The sequence below is a fragment of the Culex pipiens genome, chromosome 1, assembly GCF_016801865.2.
Source record: "Culex pipiens pallens isolate TS chromosome 1, TS_CPP_V2, whole genome shotgun sequence".
Classification (NCBI taxonomy): Eukaryota; Metazoa; Arthropoda; class Insecta; order Diptera; family Culicidae; genus Culex; species Culex pipiens.
The window spans coordinates 56,699,028-56,719,092 of NC_068937.1; the positions used below are offsets into that span (position 1 = coordinate 56,699,028).

The following is a 20,065-nucleotide window of genomic DNA, read 5'->3' on the forward strand; positions in this document are numbered from 1 at the left end:
TTGTAAATATATATATATTTATTAATCTAAATGCAATCGACATTATATTTCCAAAATTGGTTAGCTCAAAAATTCTAAAATTAAACATTCCTCCGATTAAACCATAGACACTGATCACATCTGGAGAACAGATTAGCGAAATCCAATCCAAGAACTACTCAGCTTCTTTCCTCACACTACTTGAAAAAATATCTAGACAAGTGGAAGATTCGGGGTCTCAACGGCAAACCCGAGGAAGAAGAAAGTGCGCGAATGAAAAACTAATCACTCCATTTTAGGGTCAGCTTTTTTTTTGTTCTCATTTTCGTCTGCTTGAAGTATTTTGACATAAAACATCTGGCAGGACAATTTTGGACTGACTGCGCCAAAAGAAGACTAAAGTCGCGGTCTCATCTCCAGTATGCAGGCGTAGTTTGGTGAGGTCGGATCGTTTCGGTGGAGTTATTAACAAAGAATCGGGATTTAGTGAATTATGGAGTCTCAGCAGTTCTAGAAGTGGTTGTGAAAAATCTGTGATCATGAGGTTTGTGAAACTAAAACATAATCATATTTGAGTGTTTGATTGAAACTAAAGTGACTCTTGTGATAGTTTAGATTAGATTTGATTAGGTTAATGAAACAAACGTGACTCTAATAAATAAGATAACTTAGCTCTGGTTTAAAGTTTTTAAAATTGGCGTGAAGACAAATATAAAAAAATAGAGAACATTTTTGATGTCTATTTGAAGAAAAATTAAACAAAGCTCATAAATTTGAAAAAATCTAAATTTTTAAGAAATTAAAAGCACATATATTTAAAGTAACCTTTGTTGAAAATACTACACATTTGTTTGTTCTTCAAAATATTTCCGTTCTTGTCAAATCAGGAATCACTCAAATATTGCCCATTGGGGGATTTCAGGATAACCCTCTAGTTTGGATATCGCTAATTCGAATGAAACTGCATTCGAATTAGCGATTCAGATCACACTAGTTGGAACATCAGCTATCAGAAGTATAAAAGTCTCCGAAAAATGGGATTAGACCGTGGGTTAAAAGTTTCAATAAATTGAAATCTGATTTTGACGTTTTGATGCATTGGAATACCCTGCCACTTGAAGCGAAAATCCAGAGTTTTTTTTTTTAAGGACCAATAAACTATTGTCTTTCATATACTGCCCCTGATCGCATAAATGTCCCATATGCATTTTCATCGATTTTGAGTTATTGATGCAGTTTGGTTCAAAATTGTGTGCTCTTTCAAAAGAGCCTATAACATCCAGTACTTTGTTCCAGAAATCAGAAGGAAATCCAGTTTTTTCGCGAAAACTTAACACGTAGCCTTATGTATGGGACAAACTTTAAATACGTTTTTTTCAGCTTGCTGTTTTTTGCATATGGTACATTTATGCAAACATGGGCAGTATAGGACCTAATAAAAAAAATTCTAGAAATCTTGATTTTGCTAAAAATGAATAGCGATGTTTTTGATTGAAATTTGTTATTTTGTTATCGTTGTCGATTTCTGTATTGAGAGGAGGTTAACTTTCTTAGAAGACGGAAAATTGCAAGCAAAAAATTTTTTGAGACGGTTCAATAAACTGAGTCGATAGAAAAGTTCATCCAAAATTTATTGAGAAAACTCGAAAAAAAACAACACACACCATCAAAACAAATGTGTTCATTCGTTAATTTAAACAGTAAATGTCCAACAAGAGTGATACCAACGACAAGGGTGATACATCGACTTCTGACCACTATTGAGCCATCAAGCTTTGATGGTCGAGACAATTGAGTCGTGAAGATAGTCTGCTATAGATCCCTGGTTCGATGCCCGTAGACAACACTTTTTGTTTTTTTTTTGTATTGACGTATGAACTTTTTTTAATAAGTGAACTCGAGGGCATAATTTTCTCGGCCATCTCGAGCTGTGTTCTCTGTGCCCGCAATTGGTACCACTATTCTCTCGGCTCGAGGCCATTGTTGGGTCTAGTATTACTGTCCCTGTTCGCATTAATGTCTCATATGCAGTGCCTTATATTTGAATATAAGGCAGCCTGTTCGATATTTTAGGAGTTCTCTCATTTTAAAATTTGATTTTTGCAGGCTCAAGCTTTTCTGGCTTGTCCAGCTGTTCCTGGCTGTTGCTCTAGCACGTAAGTAATATCTAACTAACTATCTAACAATTGTCGTGAAACATTACCGTCCAATCGCCTTTGCAGAGGACATCTTCGGCATAGGCGAATACGAGGAGGGTCCCTGCGGTCGCTGGAAGCCCGGTGACGTCGATCTTCGTTCGTTCGACCTCATCCGCGAATTTCACCTGGACCGGCTGGAGGCCAACAGCCGCCATGTGTACAGCATCGAGGGAACCAACTCGTACCAGACGGCTTACCGGCTGGAGAATGAAGCCAATCTGACGATGAGATCGATCGATGCCTTTCCTCGGGGCTTGCCGCACCAGTTTTCGCTAGAGTGCACCTACCGGACGGAGCGGGAACCGGTTTCGTCGTGGCACTTGTTCGAGGTCGCTAACGAGCACCACGATAGTCAGCTGGCCATTACGATGAACCCGGGTCGGCAGACGTTAGAAATTGGCTTGCCGGGGCTGGAGGGAGAACTGCAGATCGTTGAGTATCACCACACTGCTCTGTTTGATCAACGCTGGCACAAGATCATGCTGGGGGTGACGGAAGATTACTTGAACCTGTGGGTAGACTGTCAACCGGTTAAGGATGTGGATGGGAACTTGAACGCTCCATTGGAACCACGAGGACGGTTTGACATCGCGAATGGATTTGTGTCGATATCGAGGTATGCAGAAACTACGGTCAGTGAACCGGAATCGCCGATCGTGGATCTCCAGTGGATGGTCATGAACTGTGATCCAACGAGACCTGCTCGGGGAACCTGCGATGAGCTACCGGTGTACGATGTGGCGCACGTTTCGGCGAACTTGCCGTACGGCCAGGAACCCAAAGAGTGTAACCAGATTTGTCCACCGGGGTATAACGGAACGGACGGTGCTCCAGGGCTTCCAGGCGTTTCTGGTGAAAAAGGATCCAAGGGAGAACCTGGAGTCAACGGAAGACGAGGAGCTTCTGTCAAGGGAGAGCGAGGCGCTGTGGGTCCTGCTGGACAGAAGGGGGAACCCGGAGTAGCAGCCACAGCAGGAGTTGCGGTGATTGGTCCACCCGGGTTACCTGGACCACAAGGGCCACCAGGCGCTGGCATCAAAGGGGAAAAGGTAGGTCTGAGAAACATGGGAAACATTACCTACAAGGTCGTGGAAGGTCGAGTCCACGTTCTACGCGGAGCGGAGGAAACCCCTAACAAACTCGGACATAATGGAAAGTACTGAAAACTAGCAAAATACCAACTTGACTGCTTGTTGGAGCTTCTGGAAATGTAAACTGGGCGAGTTTGAAATTTCATCGATCGAACTTACTGTAAACACTTATGGTTTTTTTAGCCTGCGTTTACGTACAAAGCAAACACATGAAAGTTCACTTAAATTTTTTTTTATTCTTCGCGATCCTCCTTGCGATTAACCTTTAGCGCGCACTTTCGTATGCTTTGCGTGTTTGAGCCGTTAACAGCTGTCACGTTGGCAGCGCCGTTACTTTTTGCACGCTGTGAAAGAGTTACACGACTTTGGGTAGTGAGCTTTGTTCAAGCTGAATAGCTTTTTAAATTTCGCGGGAATTCCCGAAATACAAGCGGAAGTACAGTCATCCCACATATTCGGAACCCTTTTATGATAATTTGTCAACAGCAAGCCAAATGCAGCTTTTCTGTCGACCCTACTATTTTTAGCACCTTCATTTGGACATTCTCTTGCTATTTGACTAGTAAAACGTAGTCCTTTTTGAACAAAAAACCTCATTTCAAGACTGCCTGTTTCATAATTGTGGGATGTTATTGTGCCTACCACATTTGTGGAACACCTTAATTTAAATTATATGTTTACAAAAAAAGTTATCAGACCATGTATGAAACATCACTAAGCTTGAGTTTCATTGTTTTCAGTGTGCGAAGTCTTTATTTTCTGGAAAATATGTACTCCTGGAGAGAATCAAAGTTGGTTTATGTTCCGAATTTGTGGTTTCAAGGGTCAATGTTATTCTTTAAATAAAAAAATGATATAAAACGTTGAAAATTACAATCGGTCGATACATCAATCGAAAGATCACAGGAAAAGCCTTCACAAGGAGGTAAAAGCAAATCATTATGTTCAACTATCGATTTTCTATGATTTTTTGAACATTGGCCGATCTGTAAACCGTTCCGGCACCAATGTTTTGAAATTATACAAAAAAATTATAGTTATAAAAACTGATTTGATTTTATTCATATCAATCTACTGTTCTATTGAATTAATCAGCTTGTCTGTGAATTTCATTTCAAGGTTTAATTCAGATAATATATAATTCTGAAGCAATCACAACCAGAAATATTGTTTGCTTATATGCTGGGCAACAAAAAATAACGCTATTGTGGAATGAATATTACCTATTTTATTTTTGACAAGCTATTTTAACAAAAAAAATGATACATCATTTGAAAATAAGATATTCACCTCTTCCGGCCTTGATCAAAATTGAGATTTGTTTAACATTTTTGTTCACTTTTACACTATGAAAATTATTTTAATCTATTTAATGTATGTATGTATGTATGTATGATCCCCATACCCGCAGGCAACTTGGTCCTGGAACACATGTGAGCGCTAGGTGAACAATTCGATCATCTTTTACTCCGTAATCTGTACACCCACGTGCATAAGTTTTTTTGCACGAATTTTAGTGCTACAAATACCGGCGCGAAGAATAAAAAGAAACCCCTTTTCCCTCCCCAAGCGCCGGAAATTTGTAGCGGGTGTAGGGACACTTTGTATAGACGCCCTTGCTCCCATCACGTCACTGAGGGTATGGAGCGACGAGAAATTAATAAGCATGCCCCCCTAGTCGAACCTTCATTAGAGAAGCAGGCAATCCACAACTCACAGCGAACGACCAAGGGAACACCCTACCGCGTATATAGTAAGATTGGCGTGGTTGGTCTTTAATGAGTTGTAAATATGTTAGAATATATGAAGAGTTGCCTGTATTAAAATGGAAAGCTCTCACCAAATGAATTAATCTTCATGTTTTGTTGAATATCGAATCTTGTTAAAACTTAGTGCACCGAAAAAACTTCGCAAACTTGTTTTCTTGAGTTGCTAATATGGATAGGAAACAGCATCAAAAACAACAAAAAAATAATTACAAATGAAGCAGGAAGAAATAGTTTAGCACATAATAGAGAATGAACATTTTGAGGAAATCAACATTTGGTACAAAAAAAAATTAAAAGTATGACAGCATACTTAATTCCTTGATTGAATATACTGAAATACTCAAGTATCAACATCAAAAATTAATAAAATAATAAGATACAAATAGGATATAACAATTTATGCAAAATGATGATTTTTTAGTCGTTTATTAGTACAAAGATGGATAGGAAAAGTAAGTATTTACAAAAGGAATCGCAAATTTTTTTAAAGTTCAGAAACTTTGAACAGAAATTTTTGAAAAGCCATAAAAATCATCAAACATAAAACACGTTTACAATACCTCAATTTATTCTTAAATATATGATTAATTCATAAAGCAGCATACAGTTTCTGAATTAATTACTCGGTGCAGTTTTCTTTAATATTTATTTTTAATATTTAAAAACAAATATAAATATAAACCAAATCGAAGTAATCATGGTTTTCTCTACTTTCACTTATATTCTCAAATCTATATTAATTGTGTAAACGTCATTTTTCAATTTAGAAAAAAAAATTAATTAAAAAAGGCATATTTTTCTGTAATAAGGTGTAACTTGAACTTGATCATTATTCATTTTAATCAACAATAATCAAAAAAACAGAACAAATTTTAAATTTAAGAATTATTTTCGTTTGAATTTAGTTTAATTTTCATTCATTAACATCAATTCAATTCACTTAAGGATCATTGATTTTTTTTCCAATTAAAATTAAAGCACTATGTTTTTAAGCAAAATAAAATGACATCAGAAAAGGTACAAACTCACCGGGAAGGTTCAACACATGCAATTAAATAAATACTTTAAATACTTTTTATACTTTAAATACATTTAATACTTTGCTTTGCTTTGAAATAGTTTAAATACTTTCAATAATTTTAAATTGCATTGCAGTGATGAAGTGTCTTTAATAAAACTAATAGTAATTTAAAGACTTTTAATAATTACTGCATCTGCTGTGAATACTCAAAATACTCTTTTTACTTTTAATATTTTCAATACTAATAAATATATTATGGTGGTGATTGGTTTTATTTTAAATTTGAATTAGGCCTTTTTGATTTGATTTATGAATATTTTTACTCTGAATAAAAATTGTTTTGTTGTATTAGGTGTCGTAACAGAATATAAATATATTTCATTATACGATTTTGTTAACGATAGTTTGTCGTCTTTTTTTAATTTTTTTTTAAACATTAAATTAGAAAAAACAAATTCAAATCAAAACAAATTCATAATTTTATATTTAAAATATACATCATTTGAAAATTTTTGTACAGTACTGAATTTTTAAGTACTTTAATTGAACTTAAATCAATTGAATTGAACTTAAATCAATCAATGAATGTAAAAAAAAAGTAAAGTATGTCATGGAAATCAGAACTTTGACAAAATAATTTAAAATGTCGTTGACTCGACAAATATGACAAATATAAAAACGTTTGAATAAGAGAAAAGGAACTTCCTCACCGGCATTCTGCTATGCATCCGCAAACTAATTCCGTTCCAGTCGATCCATCTAACAGCTTCCGACTGCGCCGGGGTTTCCAACAACATCGCCATCGGACTCTTTACAGAACCAACAGCCATCTTCTAAGTCTCGTTGTTCCAACGAGCGCTCCGTAAAACATCCGGAATTTTCTTTTCCTCTACACTCTTAAAAATCAGTTGAATTTTTCTCCGCAAGAGTTTCTGTCTTTTGCAAACACTCATTTTTCCTCCTCTTCTTCGGAGAATCAACGGTACCCGGATGACCACGGAACGGAACTTAACCGACGACTTTGAATAATAAATCTTTTTTTCAATTTTCACTGAAAAATCTTTTTTTTTTAGCGAAAATGACGCGAGCGAAAATTTAACGACCTTCTTGTTGCGCGACCTACTTCGATCCATCAAAATTATTTTAATCTATTTAATATAACTAAAATCATACCTTAAATGGAACCATGAAAAATCGTTAGAAAACAACTTCGTATCAAAAGAATTTTACTCAAAGAATGTAACCATAGATGTTGTTTCAAGATAAATAGCGGTAGAAAATAGATTTTTAAGGTAAATTCAATGATTATATGAGCAATTCTCGCTGAAACCGTCCCACTAGATGCACATGTTCTCAAATAGTTACGGCAATGTTTTCATTCAATTCGGTGCCCCAAAAAAACCATAAAAACAACCTTCAAACCAATGAAAATGGAAGCCATTAGCCAACTGTAAAGAAAACTTATTTTGACCACTGGTTTTTTTTTTTCGAAAAAAGCCATAATTTGGAGAAATGATATCTCCCAAAATACATTACCAAACATCAAAAAGTTATATACCGTTGGAAAGGTAATGTCTTTCTTTCAAACTTTGTAAAGCATTTCAAAAATATTTTTTCAAGGGAAATTGTCGGGGTTTTTGGGAAACTGCAACATGAGAAAAGTAGTGTAATGAAATAGTTTTCGTATAGTTATTAGCGAATGAAAGAAATTGGTCAAATTTCATTTAAAAATTATTAAAGCTCAGACTTCAGAAACGAGCTTTATTTACAGGCAAAACAAAGCAGGATTCTACCAAAGCATATCTTTATTCACAAGTTGAAAACACTTATTTTGGAATTAGTTATTTGCCATGAAAGACATTATTTCTGCATGATTTTTTTTTTCATTTCTACTTTATGGTCACTGAGACAAATTTTAAAGCAATTTCATTGTTGTGGAGCGTATATTTTTGACTCAATCAAGTACTTCTCAACAAAAATATTAATATTTTATTTTAGTTTTATTTTTTTCAATATTTGGTACAGAACATAAAAAATTCAAATTTATATATTTTTTCAAAGTTGCATGATTTTTTACAAGCAGTTGAAGCCATTAATTAATCCGCATACTCATTTTGACCATTAAAGTTGCTGTTCTGTACAATTCTGTTCAGTCAGAAAAAGGATTATAATAATTATCGTTAAATTTCAAATTTCCCGTTTCCCGGGAATTTTGTAACCCCGGGAAATTGGACTACATAACATCTCATTTCAGGGAGAACGAGGATCTGATGGATTGCCAGGGTTACAGGGAGAGTCCGTTCAGGGTCAATCCGGAGAGCGTGGCCTTCCAGGTCTGCAAGGCCCCCCAGGAGTTGGGTTACGAGGTGAAAAGGGAAATCAAGGTGATAGAGGGCTACCTGGCCGGGATGGTGCGTCATTCCCAGGCAGCAAAGGTGAAAAGGGAGAACCGGTAAGCTGATTTATCGAAAGTGAAAATCTCTAATGATTAATAAATATCTCAATTGCAGGGTGAAATCATCCAAACTGCAGGTTCCCGGGGTGAAAAGGGTGACAAAGGTGACACTGGGCCGCGTGGTTTAACCGGCATTCAAGGCATCCCTGGTGCTCCCGGAGCAATGGGTCCCCCCGGACCTCCAGCGGCAGCTGATGCGTACGCCACGGGAAATCTTGGAATTTCCGTCCCTGGGCCTCGAGGTTTTCCCGGCCAGATGGGACCTCCAGGGCCACCAGGCCCGCCGGGACCTGTGTCGGAAGCAGTTTCCACGGGTGCTGGACGGTATTTTGAAAACTTTATGTCATATGGTCATCGAGGTCCAGTAGGATATACAGGGTTGCCTGGGGAACGCGGTGCTGGTGGTGATCGAGGGCCGGAAGGTGGCGTTGGGATTCAGGGACCCCCCGGCTTAGACGGGGCACCCGGGATACAAGGAATACCAGGGAATACAGGACAACCCGGGGCGCCAGGTAAGGAATTTTGTTTAAATTTACAGAAGTCTGTCGATTTTTCTTTGCAATACTGGTCGTGTCTGTTACATAACTAGCTATGGCAATGGTACCTTAACCTTTTTTTTAATTCTAAAGAAAGGGCCTTCTGGGGATTTTTAATCACATTCTTCCGCATGTCATGTGTGCAAACTAATCCAAATTCTTCAGGTCTCCCCGGGCTTCCGGGCCGTAGCTACACCGAATCCGAGGTACGCGACATCTGCGCCGCAGTGCTGCGCGATCAACTGGCTGAGCTTACGGAGGGTTTGATTGGACCACCTGGTCCTCCGGGAGAATTCGGTAAAACCGGTAAACCGGGAATACCGGGAAAACCAGGCACTCAAGGTGATCGAGGGTACCCAGGATCTCCCGGAGAAAGAGGATTTCCCGGGGAGCCTGGGAAGCCGGGGCCGATTGGAGCGCCCGGGGAGCGCGGCGAGCCTGGGCTTGAAGGTAGACCTGGTCACGATGGCTTTGGGCGAGATGGATCTCCAGGGTTGCCTGGACCTGAGGGACCTCCAGGAAAAGACATTCCAGGACCACCGGGGAGACCAGGAGAAAGGGGAGAGCCGGGCAAATCAGGTAAGATGGATTTAGTTATTATTTAACTTGAAGTTTAAATATTGTTGTTTCATTTTAGGTACGGTTGGTCTACGAGGTCCTCCGGGTGTTCCTGGAGCTTGTCCAAATGATTGTTATTTGGCAGCAGCTGCAGCTGCTCAAAGTTTGCGCACCAATCAGCAAACCAAAGGACCTAATTATTGAACCCTAAATAATGTTTAGATATTGTGTTCCACTTGTCAAGTTTTAAGAATGCCGAATTAAACTCTTAGTATTATAGCAAATTTGTATTGTTTTGGTACCTCGAAAAACTTTGTAGTGATTTGGAATATGGGTCATTCCATCTCAACTGTGTGTGTGTGTGTGTGCAACCAACCAAACGGGACCACGCGGTCGCTTCTTACAAATTGAGTTGTTTCCATGTATTTTAGATCTACATTCTATACATGCAAATAACTCGCATAGGCATTTGGAAGGTGTTAGCTCTGCCGAGCTTCGGTGACCCATTTCTACGCTGGCTAGCCGAGCGCGAGGTACTTTAGCTTTATCGACAAGCCCCGCCCTGAAGAACGTTTGCACCAATCAGATTCAAACGTTATTTAGAACTTCCGAACCCTTGTCAAATGGACAAGGACCCAGCGCGTATATAGTTGATAGTAACAGTATTCTTAATTCCAGTCATAGCTCACCAAGTCGTGAAGGCATAGTGGTTAGCATTTTTGCTTACCAATCCAAAGGACGAGGGATCGAACCCCGACTTTGATTTTTCGTTCATGTTCAGAGTTTCAAGATTTAAATTTCCTATACTTTCTCGTTGGGAGCAGATGGGAATCGAACCCAGGACCATTCGCTTACAAAGCGAACACCGTGACCAGTCAGCCACGGCCGCGCCTTGGGTCATTCCATCTCAACTGTGCACGAAAAAGTGCAAATTTGAAAATTACCCTCTCCGATCCTGCTCAAATTTGGCTGAGCTGTTGATACTATCAAAACATGCAAGAATCCCGAATTTCATCCAAATCGGACCACCCACTCCATTTTTGTATTTTTGGCCAAACCTCCTAGTTTCAAACGGCGATAGCTCAGGAACCACAAATCTCAGAAGGTCGTTCTTGGACTCAATTTTGAAGGAAATCGGACGTAGAATCCATTTCCGTGATCAAAATGTTGATTAATTTATTTTTTCTACCTGTATTGCGCAATTGAAAACATTAAACGGCCGTATCTCAAAACACCCCAACTTATTTTTTTATTTGACCTAACCATCGTGTTCTCCGGCCAATTTTACATAAGAATCACCTATCGACAGAAATGAATATGTTTCGTTCCAGAGATATCGAATTTTAAAGTTTTGTGTTTTCGAGATTACCTGCATCAGCTTCATTCGCCGCATCTGCTAGAAGCACACAGGCGGGCTGATCAATAACTGCTAACTGGCCATTTATTGAAATAATATTTCATCATAAATAATTTTCATCAAATTGAGCAAAAATTAACTGTTTAATACTGTAGGAAACTGAAGTTTAATCGCAAATGTTTATCTGTTCAAAAAAATTAATGAAGTGGAGAAAAATAGTGCCATTCAGCAAAAACCCCAAAACCTGCTTTATTATTATTATTATTATAGTTTATTATTGACACTTTACCATAATTCTGATTTATGGTTTAGATTGATCATATTAAATCAATTTTTATATAGTGAGCCAGCTCCATTTCATTAAAATATGATTTTGGTCAAGGTACATTAAATTAAAAAAATCCTTAAACGTGAGGACAGCAGCCGTATTGTGTTCCAAGAATCCAAGAATGACAGATGAAAAAAAAAAAAAACACTGTTGTTCGGACGGTGTCGAAATCATCGCAACTAAATTTGGAGAATTAGCCGCTTTGCAGCAGATCAAACTTTGTGATTTTCTTACATTTTTCAGTTTTATACATTCCAGAAATCCTTTTCCTACTCTTTGTGATCGTCCTTCACTAGAGTACAACGTATCAACAAATTTTATTCATTTTAATTCATATTTTTACTCAATAATGTATCGTGCACTTATTTTTCAGTGTTACTAACAAGATTAATTCTCGGGTGAGTTTTTAAAAAGCCGTAAGAGCCATTGTGACCTCTGACACTAATTTTCGTTTTTCTAGAAAATGAAACAAAATTTCATTTATTTTAAGTTTGGGGCACTTGAAGGACGTGTAGATGAACAATCTCGAGCATTTTGATATTGGTTTTTCGTAAGTAGGTCGAATACCGATGCAAAAAGGACTTTGTTTAACAATGGCTCTTACGGCTTTTTGAAAACTAATCCGAGAATTGCATTTTCCTCTCGCTCCGTCGGAATCCAATTCTGCCCTTTACTGTGTGTCGTCATTGCTCTGTCCAGTGGGTTAACACAGAAATTCACTTCATTAATTTTTTTGAGCAGATAAACATTTGCGATTAAACTTCAGTTTCCTACAGTATTATCAAGAGTATTATACAGTTAATTTTTGCTCAATTTGATGAAGATTATTTATGATGAAATCTTGGATGAAATATTATTTCAATAAATGGCCAGGTAGCAGTTATTGATCAGCCCGCCTGTGTGCTTCTAGCAGATGCGGCGAATGAAGCTGATGCAGGTAATCTCGAAAACACAAAACTATAAAATTCGATATCTCTGGAACGAAACATATTCATTTCTGTCGATAGGTGATTCTTATGTAAAATTGGCCGGGGAACACGATGGTGAGGTCAAATAAAAAAAATAAGTTGGGGTGTTTTGAGATACGGCCGTTTAAAGTTTTCAATTGCGCAATACAGGTAGAAAAAATAAATTAATCAACATTATGATCACGGAAATGGATTCTACGTCCAATTTCCTTCAAAATTGAGTCTAAGACCGACCTTCTGAGATTTGTGGTTCCTGAGCTATCGCCGTTTGAAACTAGGAGGTTTGGCCAAAAATCGCCAAAAAGTCGATTTTTTGGGGAGATACAAAAATGGAGTGGGTGGTCCGATTTGGATGAAATTCGGGATTCTTGCATGTTTTGATAGTATCAACAGCTCTGCCAAATTTGAGCAGGATCGGAGAGGGTAATTTTCAAATGCTGTTCCGCTTCAGATGGAATGACCCATATAGCGTTTTTTTTTAATGTTTACGTAAAATTTTCTATTTGGGTCTTCTTCTCCGCCAAGGGAGCGTTCTTTTATTACGTAACGCAGTAGGGGGGGAGGGGGGGTCGGAGACCGTGTTACGCTCCATACAAAATTTTTTAAATTTGTATGGAAATTTTGTTACGAGGGGGGGGGGGGGAGGGGGTCTAAAAGTCCGATTTTTCGCGTTACGTAATAAAAGAACGCTCCCCAACTCACACAGCAGCTGTCCCGATTCCTCTTCGATTTGCGTGAAACTTTGTCCTCAGGGGTAACTTTTGTCCCTGCTCATGAATCCGAGGTCCGCTTTTAGATATCTCGTGACAGAGGGGCGGCACGACCCCTTAAATTTTTAACTTTTAAGCATGTGAAAAAAGGCTTGTTTTTCAATAATTTGCAGCCTGAAAAGGTGATGAGGTGGAAATTTGGTGTCAAAGAGACTTTTATGTAAAATTGGACGCCAGATTTGATGGCGTACCAAACATTCAGAAAAACGTATTTTTCATCGAAAAAAACACAAAAAAAGTTAAAAAAAACTGCCATTTTTGTTACTCAACTGTAAAAATATTTGGAACATGCCATTTTGTGGGAAATTTAATGTGCCTTCGAATCTATATAAACCCAGAAGGGTAACTTTTCATTGAGAACAAATTTTTTCAATTTAAACTTTGCATAGTAGTTCTGTAGAGTGTAAAAATGGGTTAATGTAGATTCGAAAAGTACATTAAGTTTCTCATAAAATGATATGTTCCAAAACTTTTACTGTCGAGTAACGAAAAATGGCAGAATTTTCATAACTTTTGTTGTGTTTTTTCGACGAAAAAAACGTTTTTCGGAATTTTTTCTCCCCCCCCCCCAGACCTAATGTAACCCCTGATGACGGTACGCCTTCAAATCGGGCGATCAATTTAACAAGTCCCTTTGACACCAAATTTCCATCTCATCACCTTTTCAGACTGCAAATTATTGAAAAATGTGTCTGTTTTGTGGTTTGGTTGAGCGTCTTTTTTCGCATGTTCAAAAATAGAAGGGGTCGTACGGCCCCTCCGTCACGAAATATCAAAAAACGGACCTCGGATTCGTGATCAGGGACAAAAGTTACACCTTAGGACAAAGTTTCACGCAAATCAAAGGTTTCGTGTGAGTTGGTAGAGTATTACCCATTTCCTGGTACAACATAACCCAAAATATCAACGACGCTGCTAACCGTTTTCCAGCAAAACTCGAGAGTAAAACTCTCAAAGAATCTCTAGACCGCACTTCCGGTTTCCGCGGCCTCCATCCGCACCGACTTGGAACAAACCCGCAGGAGACAGGATGGCCACGGCCAGGTTAGCTAGACAATGAAAACAACAACAACAACAATGTCCCAAAAGACTACGAATAAAAAATGTAAAGCATTCCCTTCCCTGCTGGCCAACCAATAAATCATGCTTCCTGTCTGCCTGTGTGGATCAATCGGACCGCGCACTGGACTCACAATCCAGAGGTCGCCGGTTCGAATCCCGGGGCGGACGCAAAAAATTCTAAGTGTAAATATAGGTATTCGGTGCCCTCTCCCCGTGCCCATACCTTCACACTTAGGAGACCCGGGAGGCGGAGTCTTGTCGCAAAAAGAACGATACACACCTGTGGATCCGTTGACGAAACCGCAAGGTTTAAGAGGGCCACATTATAAGGTGTTACGTCGATTCCGTTTTTTTTTTTTTCCCGTCACCGAAAAATCGAAAAGTTTGCCGCCCTTTGGGAATTGTCGGTTCGTTTGGGAGTTCTTTTTTTTCCCGGTACTGTTCCGGAGAGGAGTGCGTTGACCACGCATGGTTATCGACCGGCAAATTCAACTCACATATGGAATATATTATAACTTTCTTTTACGAGCGATTCTGAGTGGGAAAGGGGTTTGGAATTCTTTATGGCAAATATAATATTGGTGAACAATTGGGAAATGAGAATGACTTGATTTGTGTAATTTTGAAAGAAAAAAAAATCGGTTTTATATTTTAGCCCGCACTTTTGACAACAAGGCAACCACGTTTCGTTTATTTACATTTCCAGTCGCAGTTTCCACCAAACAGAACTTTTTGCACTTTAAAAGTGCAATTGACAGGTGAAAACGAGCGAGCAACCTCGGCTCGCTTTGATTGTTTTTGAGGAAAATTTAAATTTCCCAAGGCAGTTTGACAAGTCGCAATAGTGCGATCGATAGCAATAATATGGTGCAAAGTCCAAGTTAGTGGGAATTGCGCAATATTTATTTACAAAATACAAATTTATTTACTAGATTACACAAAATCAAAGTTACGCAAAAAAGGCCAAACACATAAAAAAATCTTGTTAAGTCGAAATATGTAATGCAACTTGTTCAGGTTTTATTTCTTAAGCAGTAGCGTGCCCATTTAGTTTTTCTCCAGTTAGTTTTCCTTCAGTTAGTATAACTCGCCTTCACATAAAGCTGTCGTTTCTGGTTTGCACCGGAAGCAAAGCAAGATCGCCCCAGCAGCTGGACACCGAGTTGCGGCGGAGGACAAAACAAAGGCCAGCAGAGCCAACCAAGACCCCTACACAATCCCTCTTCCCTTCCCTTGTCTTTTAACATCAATCCCTTCCCTACTAACCCCGAGTAGGCCGCGGATAACTCTATTGCATCCGTTCCATCCAGGGGGGCGACATCTATATCTCACTACAGGCAGCTCAACCGCAGTCAACACAAGCTGTCAACTTCGGCACCAGAACAAAAGGGAGCTGTCAATTACGGCGCCAGCACAAAAGAACAGCTGTTCGTTACGGAACCAAAACAAAGCTACTGCGCACTGTAAAAAAAAACTGCAGGCAAAAAATGAAAATATAGTAATTATTGTTTTTATGTACAATTTTACCGCAATGTACATTTAAAAGTTAGTTTATGTTTTTGAGGTGATGTTTAGGCTGGTACAAATATTTTTAAAAGTTTTTGTCACCCCCCCCCCCCCCCCTTCAAAATTGGCCCGAAAAATCAGGGGGCAAAAAAAATATTTTTACAATAAACTTCAAAATTTCAATGAAAATTCAAGTGCAACCAGCTGAAATCAAATTAAAATACATTCTCCTGCGTTTAAAATCATTTTTAGCATGTTTGGGTTTATTAAAAAATCTTATGATTTTTTGAAAATTTTCGAAGCAAAATCTTTTTTTTCGATACAATTTTTGTTCTTGTCAGATCTTAGATTTTTTGAAAACTAATGATTGCAAAATAACTGAACTAGTGTAAAATGCATTTTAAAACACTTTTTTCATTTAAATGTGAAGACTATGGCTTGTTATTTAAATTTTTATATTTTTTTATTTTTTTGCCCCCCCCCTTGACCTCGGCCAGGGCCGAGGGACAAAAACTTTTTTAAATATTTGCATCGGCCTTATCAATTTATTTGCAAAATATACAACTAAAGTTGGGATATTAAGCACACATCGGGCCGATGACCTCATTTAAAGTTGTACTTTTATCACAAGAATCGTTTAACTTAACTACTGTATAATTTGACTCTTAGTACAGTAGTTCTTATATCAAAAAAATGAATTATTATTAAAAAAATATTATTGTTTTCACTGTGCACAGTTTGCGTGCGTTATCAATCTCAATCACCCAAGATGGCGGCCTTTAGCATCCCCCTGGTTCCATCTTATGCTTTTATGGAAAATCTTAGCCAAAATAAAAAAAAAAAACATCACTTTGAGAAAGAAAGAATTGCTTCAGTTACAGTAAATTGCACCTTTCTGTTGATGATATTCCAAAACCAGGACAGACATTGTCCTCGTTCTAAGCAATAATATTTAATCGTTCACCAGCATTAATCCGGAAGTTATCCTTATTACAAATTCCACAAACTAGCTTCACGGCAACGTTGAGGTTGGGATTTTTTTTCGCTCTTTCTCATTTCCACATGCAATAATTTTACAGCTCGGAACGCTTATTACCACAATCACAATTGTTCGGAGCCACAACCAGAGAGAATCGCCGGGCGCGAGTGTCGTAAAAGCTTTTGCAGCTTCCTTTGGTGCTAATTTAGGACAAGTATTTTAGTGCTGCCTGCAAAGTGCAAGTGAATGAATGTTTCTAGAAAAGAACTGTGCTCCGGATTGTCACACAAATGCTCAAGTTTATTGAGTGCAAAATTTGATAATTTTAAATCAGTTTAACTAGTACTTCATTTTTGCTATTTGAACTAGTTTTTAACCATTTTAAACAAAACTTTTTTTTTATTTTTCGCAATCAAATTTTTGTCTGAAAACAACCTAAAACAATCATAGAAGTCAGCCAGCAAATGAACTGTTGATGAACTGCTCCAAAACTTTTGAGTTTGCCGCTAACGAAGAAAAAATCCCAACTTTATGCCTTGCTCTTGAAAACTAGATTTTCTTGGCAGCTAAAGCTTCTAGAAAGAAAGCCAAAAAGTTTTGCGATTAAATTTGCCTTAAAGTATGGTTGGTTGTTGCTCTCATTCGCTCTCTCTTTTATGTCGCCAAGATCTAGATTTTTGCTTCCTCACGCCAGCATAGAGTGGGGGGAAATGCTCAGGCAAGAAAATAGAGACTGCAAGCTGAAGCAAATGAATAAGCATAAGCAGTATTCGTCCGTTTGGCAAGTTCGCTCGATTAAACTTGACTGTCTTGCATCGCGATAAAGAACAGTAATATACGGAATCCTACACAGAAAAAAAACAATTCTCGAAACCGTGAAGTCAGTTCACGATTATGAGAACCACGAAGGAATATATTCACGTTTATGGTGCAAATGCACCATACTCATGAATAAATTCCTCCGTGGATCTCAAATTCGTGAAATTAATTCACGATTACGGGAATTGATTTTTTTCCGTGTATAGAGTGAAATTGAATTTTGAACTATAGCAGCAGTTGTCAACAAGCAATTTCGGAAGCGTGATTGTTAATCGATGTTTATTTCTCGAATTTCAATGTGAAATGTGAATGAACCTTGGAATGTACTAAAACAAGTTAGGGGTTTGAATCCTGTATGTTATAAAGGGACCATCCATAAACCATGTTGATTTTTTTTTTGAAATATCAACGCTCCCCCCTCCCTGTGGTCAATTGTCCATACAAAACAAAAATATATTTCTGTATGGAGCGCGGACAATCGCAACCTCCATTCCCACCGAAAATGTCCACGAGGTTTAGGGATGTTCCGAAAAAATCATTAAATAAAGCGAAATTTGAAAATAAAAAAAAATATTGGAAGAACTCCCCTTTTAGTCCTAAAAAATTGAATCGAAAAAATCAAGTTCTGAAATACCCGCAAAATTTAGTTTTATTTTAAATTTATCCTTTTAGCACAAAATTAACCCGTTTTTTACATCCTAATATTTTGATTTATTATAGAAGCCGTTCAAATGGATATAATACTTCGTTTTATTTTTAAATTTATCCTTTTAGCACAAAATTAATCCGTTTTTTACATCCTAATATTTTGATTTATTATAGAAGCCGTTCAAATGGATATAATATCATACTATTTTCTACAAAATTGTTCTTCATAGTGTTTGCAACAATGCTACAACATCAGATTTTGCATTCAGACATGACAGTTTATTTACCAGAGCAAAAAGAAAATATTTTTAAAGAAATAACAATATTTTTCACCTCTTCGACGCTGTCGTGCTATCTTGTCGTACCCGCCAATTCGACGTTCCGAGAAAAACGCATTTTAATGTTTGACCTTGAATAAACAAAAGCTAGAGTATACGCAAACACGTTTTGTTTGGCTGACCATTCTGTGCATTGTCCCGATTTTTGGTTGAAGTTGGTTGCTGGAGTTATAATTACAATACGCGTTCTGACCTGAAATCCCTTTGGCCAATTGTCGCACTTACATCAATTTTCAAGGAGTGACAAGATAGCACGACATGATTGAACTTCTTTTATATCTAGAGTGACATCAATGCACGGAGTTTTTTTTTCGGTTTTTATAGAATATCGCAGGATTGATATCGAATTTTGGGGATCTATGAAGATTTAAAGTAGAGGTTTAATTGTGAGCTGAACAAAATGTCGCTCATAACTAAACTTGGTCCAAAATGCACGTGCGACAAGTTAACACGACGGCGACGACCTCCTGATGACTCTGGGGCACAAGTTATGGATCGATTTAAGGTGTGCTATGTCAGGAATATTTTTGGGAACTAAAAATTGATATCTTTGTGAAAATTTACATCATTTTGAGGTTTTAGGTGATGTATTAGGTTTTTCAACTTAAAATCGAAATAAAATCAGTTATACAGAATATTTTGGGATTTTTTTTTTCTGACTCAGAATAGGTGGAATTTCCGAGGTGCATGCAAGTTGCATAATAATCTCCTTCTTACCCACAGTGATATTACCTATTTTGTATGACCAGCCGCCAAAATTGTATGGAAAAACGAATGATGCAAAATAACTTCTTATGCCATAGGGAATGCATGGACAAAGTTTCATCCAAATATTGTAAAGGACCTTTGTCAATTTTCAAACGATTGTTTCATTCGATTGCACGTCTATTTGCATTGACGTTTTTATTTTTTTTAAATAGATATTTTTCCCCCGGATTTTTTTAAGCAAAAAAACAGGAGTAAGGGTAACATAGACTTTGAATAATAATCATTTGCATCTGTCTAAAATTAAAAAAAAATCTTCAAAAAATCTTGTACAACTAAACTTTTTAAAATAAACGTTCATTTTGCATTGATTTTAATAATCAAATTCATCACTCTTTGGTATTTTTCCTTTTTTTTTGTAAATAAGGATTGAAAAAGTCATTATTCCGTTGACTTTTTACATTTCTGCCACAGGTCGGATAAACATGTAAAAAAATGCAATTTCAAAGAGGTCACCACAATTAAGTACTGTCATCAAGGGAGGCATTGGGTCTGGGAGGTGAGATTGGGTCATACCAATGTCACTCCTGGTGACGGTATTTGCGAATTGATAATTTTTATATTTTTAGGGCGTGTTTAATTTGTATGGATATCTAAGGTAGATCATCGCAAGTTAAACATTGCATGCAATTTGTATGACCGAACTGATTTTGGTCTATTTTTTTTAAAGTTCACAATTCACGGTATGTTGGAGTTCAGAGTTCAAATTCACGGTATTCTTGAGGAAAACTTAGAACATGCAGAAAAATTGTTGATCGGGGTTATTTTAACATTTAAATAATTGAACATTTATTAAAAGGTTTAATCAAATTAGATAACCGATAAAATATCTATTAAAAATCGTATTGCGAAATCGCCAGTTTCAAATATCATCAAGTACAATTGTGTCGAACACATTCTGCAACTTTTAATGAGATA

The 20,065-nt window shown here is 37.5% G+C and overlaps 2 protein-coding genes across 7 annotated transcripts in view; one reads left to right on the forward strand and one right to left on the reverse strand.

Annotated features, from left to right (window-relative positions):
- Positions 1–20,065, reverse strand: part of LOC120426464 (monocarboxylate transporter 12-like) — a 362,289-nt gene that overhangs the window by 12,421 nt on the left and 329,803 nt on the right. The window lies entirely within an intron of this gene.
- Positions 128–9,854, forward strand: LOC120426463 (collagen alpha-1(IX) chain-like). The gene is made up of 7 exons (XM_039591225.2): positions 128–523; positions 2,086–2,135; positions 2,202–3,226; positions 8,313–8,510; positions 8,569–9,025; positions 9,215–9,628; positions 9,687–9,854. The coding sequence occupies exons 1-7, from the start codon at positions 519–521 to the stop codon at positions 9,809–9,811; spliced, it is 2,274 nt and encodes a 757-aa protein (XP_039447159.1). The 5' UTR covers positions 128–518; the 3' UTR covers positions 9,812–9,854.

What these genes read in the sequence shown, in the direction of transcription:
- LOC120426463 (XM_039591225.2), top strand. An exon ending in CTGGCATCAAAGGGGAAAAG is followed by an intron (nt 3,227 to 8,312) that starts GTAGGTCTGAGA and finishes ATCTCATTTCAG; the next exon opens with GGAGAACGAGGATCTGATGG. An exon ending in AAGGTGAAAAGGGAGAACCG is followed by an intron (nt 8,511 to 8,568) that starts GTAAGCTGATTT and finishes TCTCAATTGCAG; the next exon opens with GGTGAAATCATCCAAACTGC.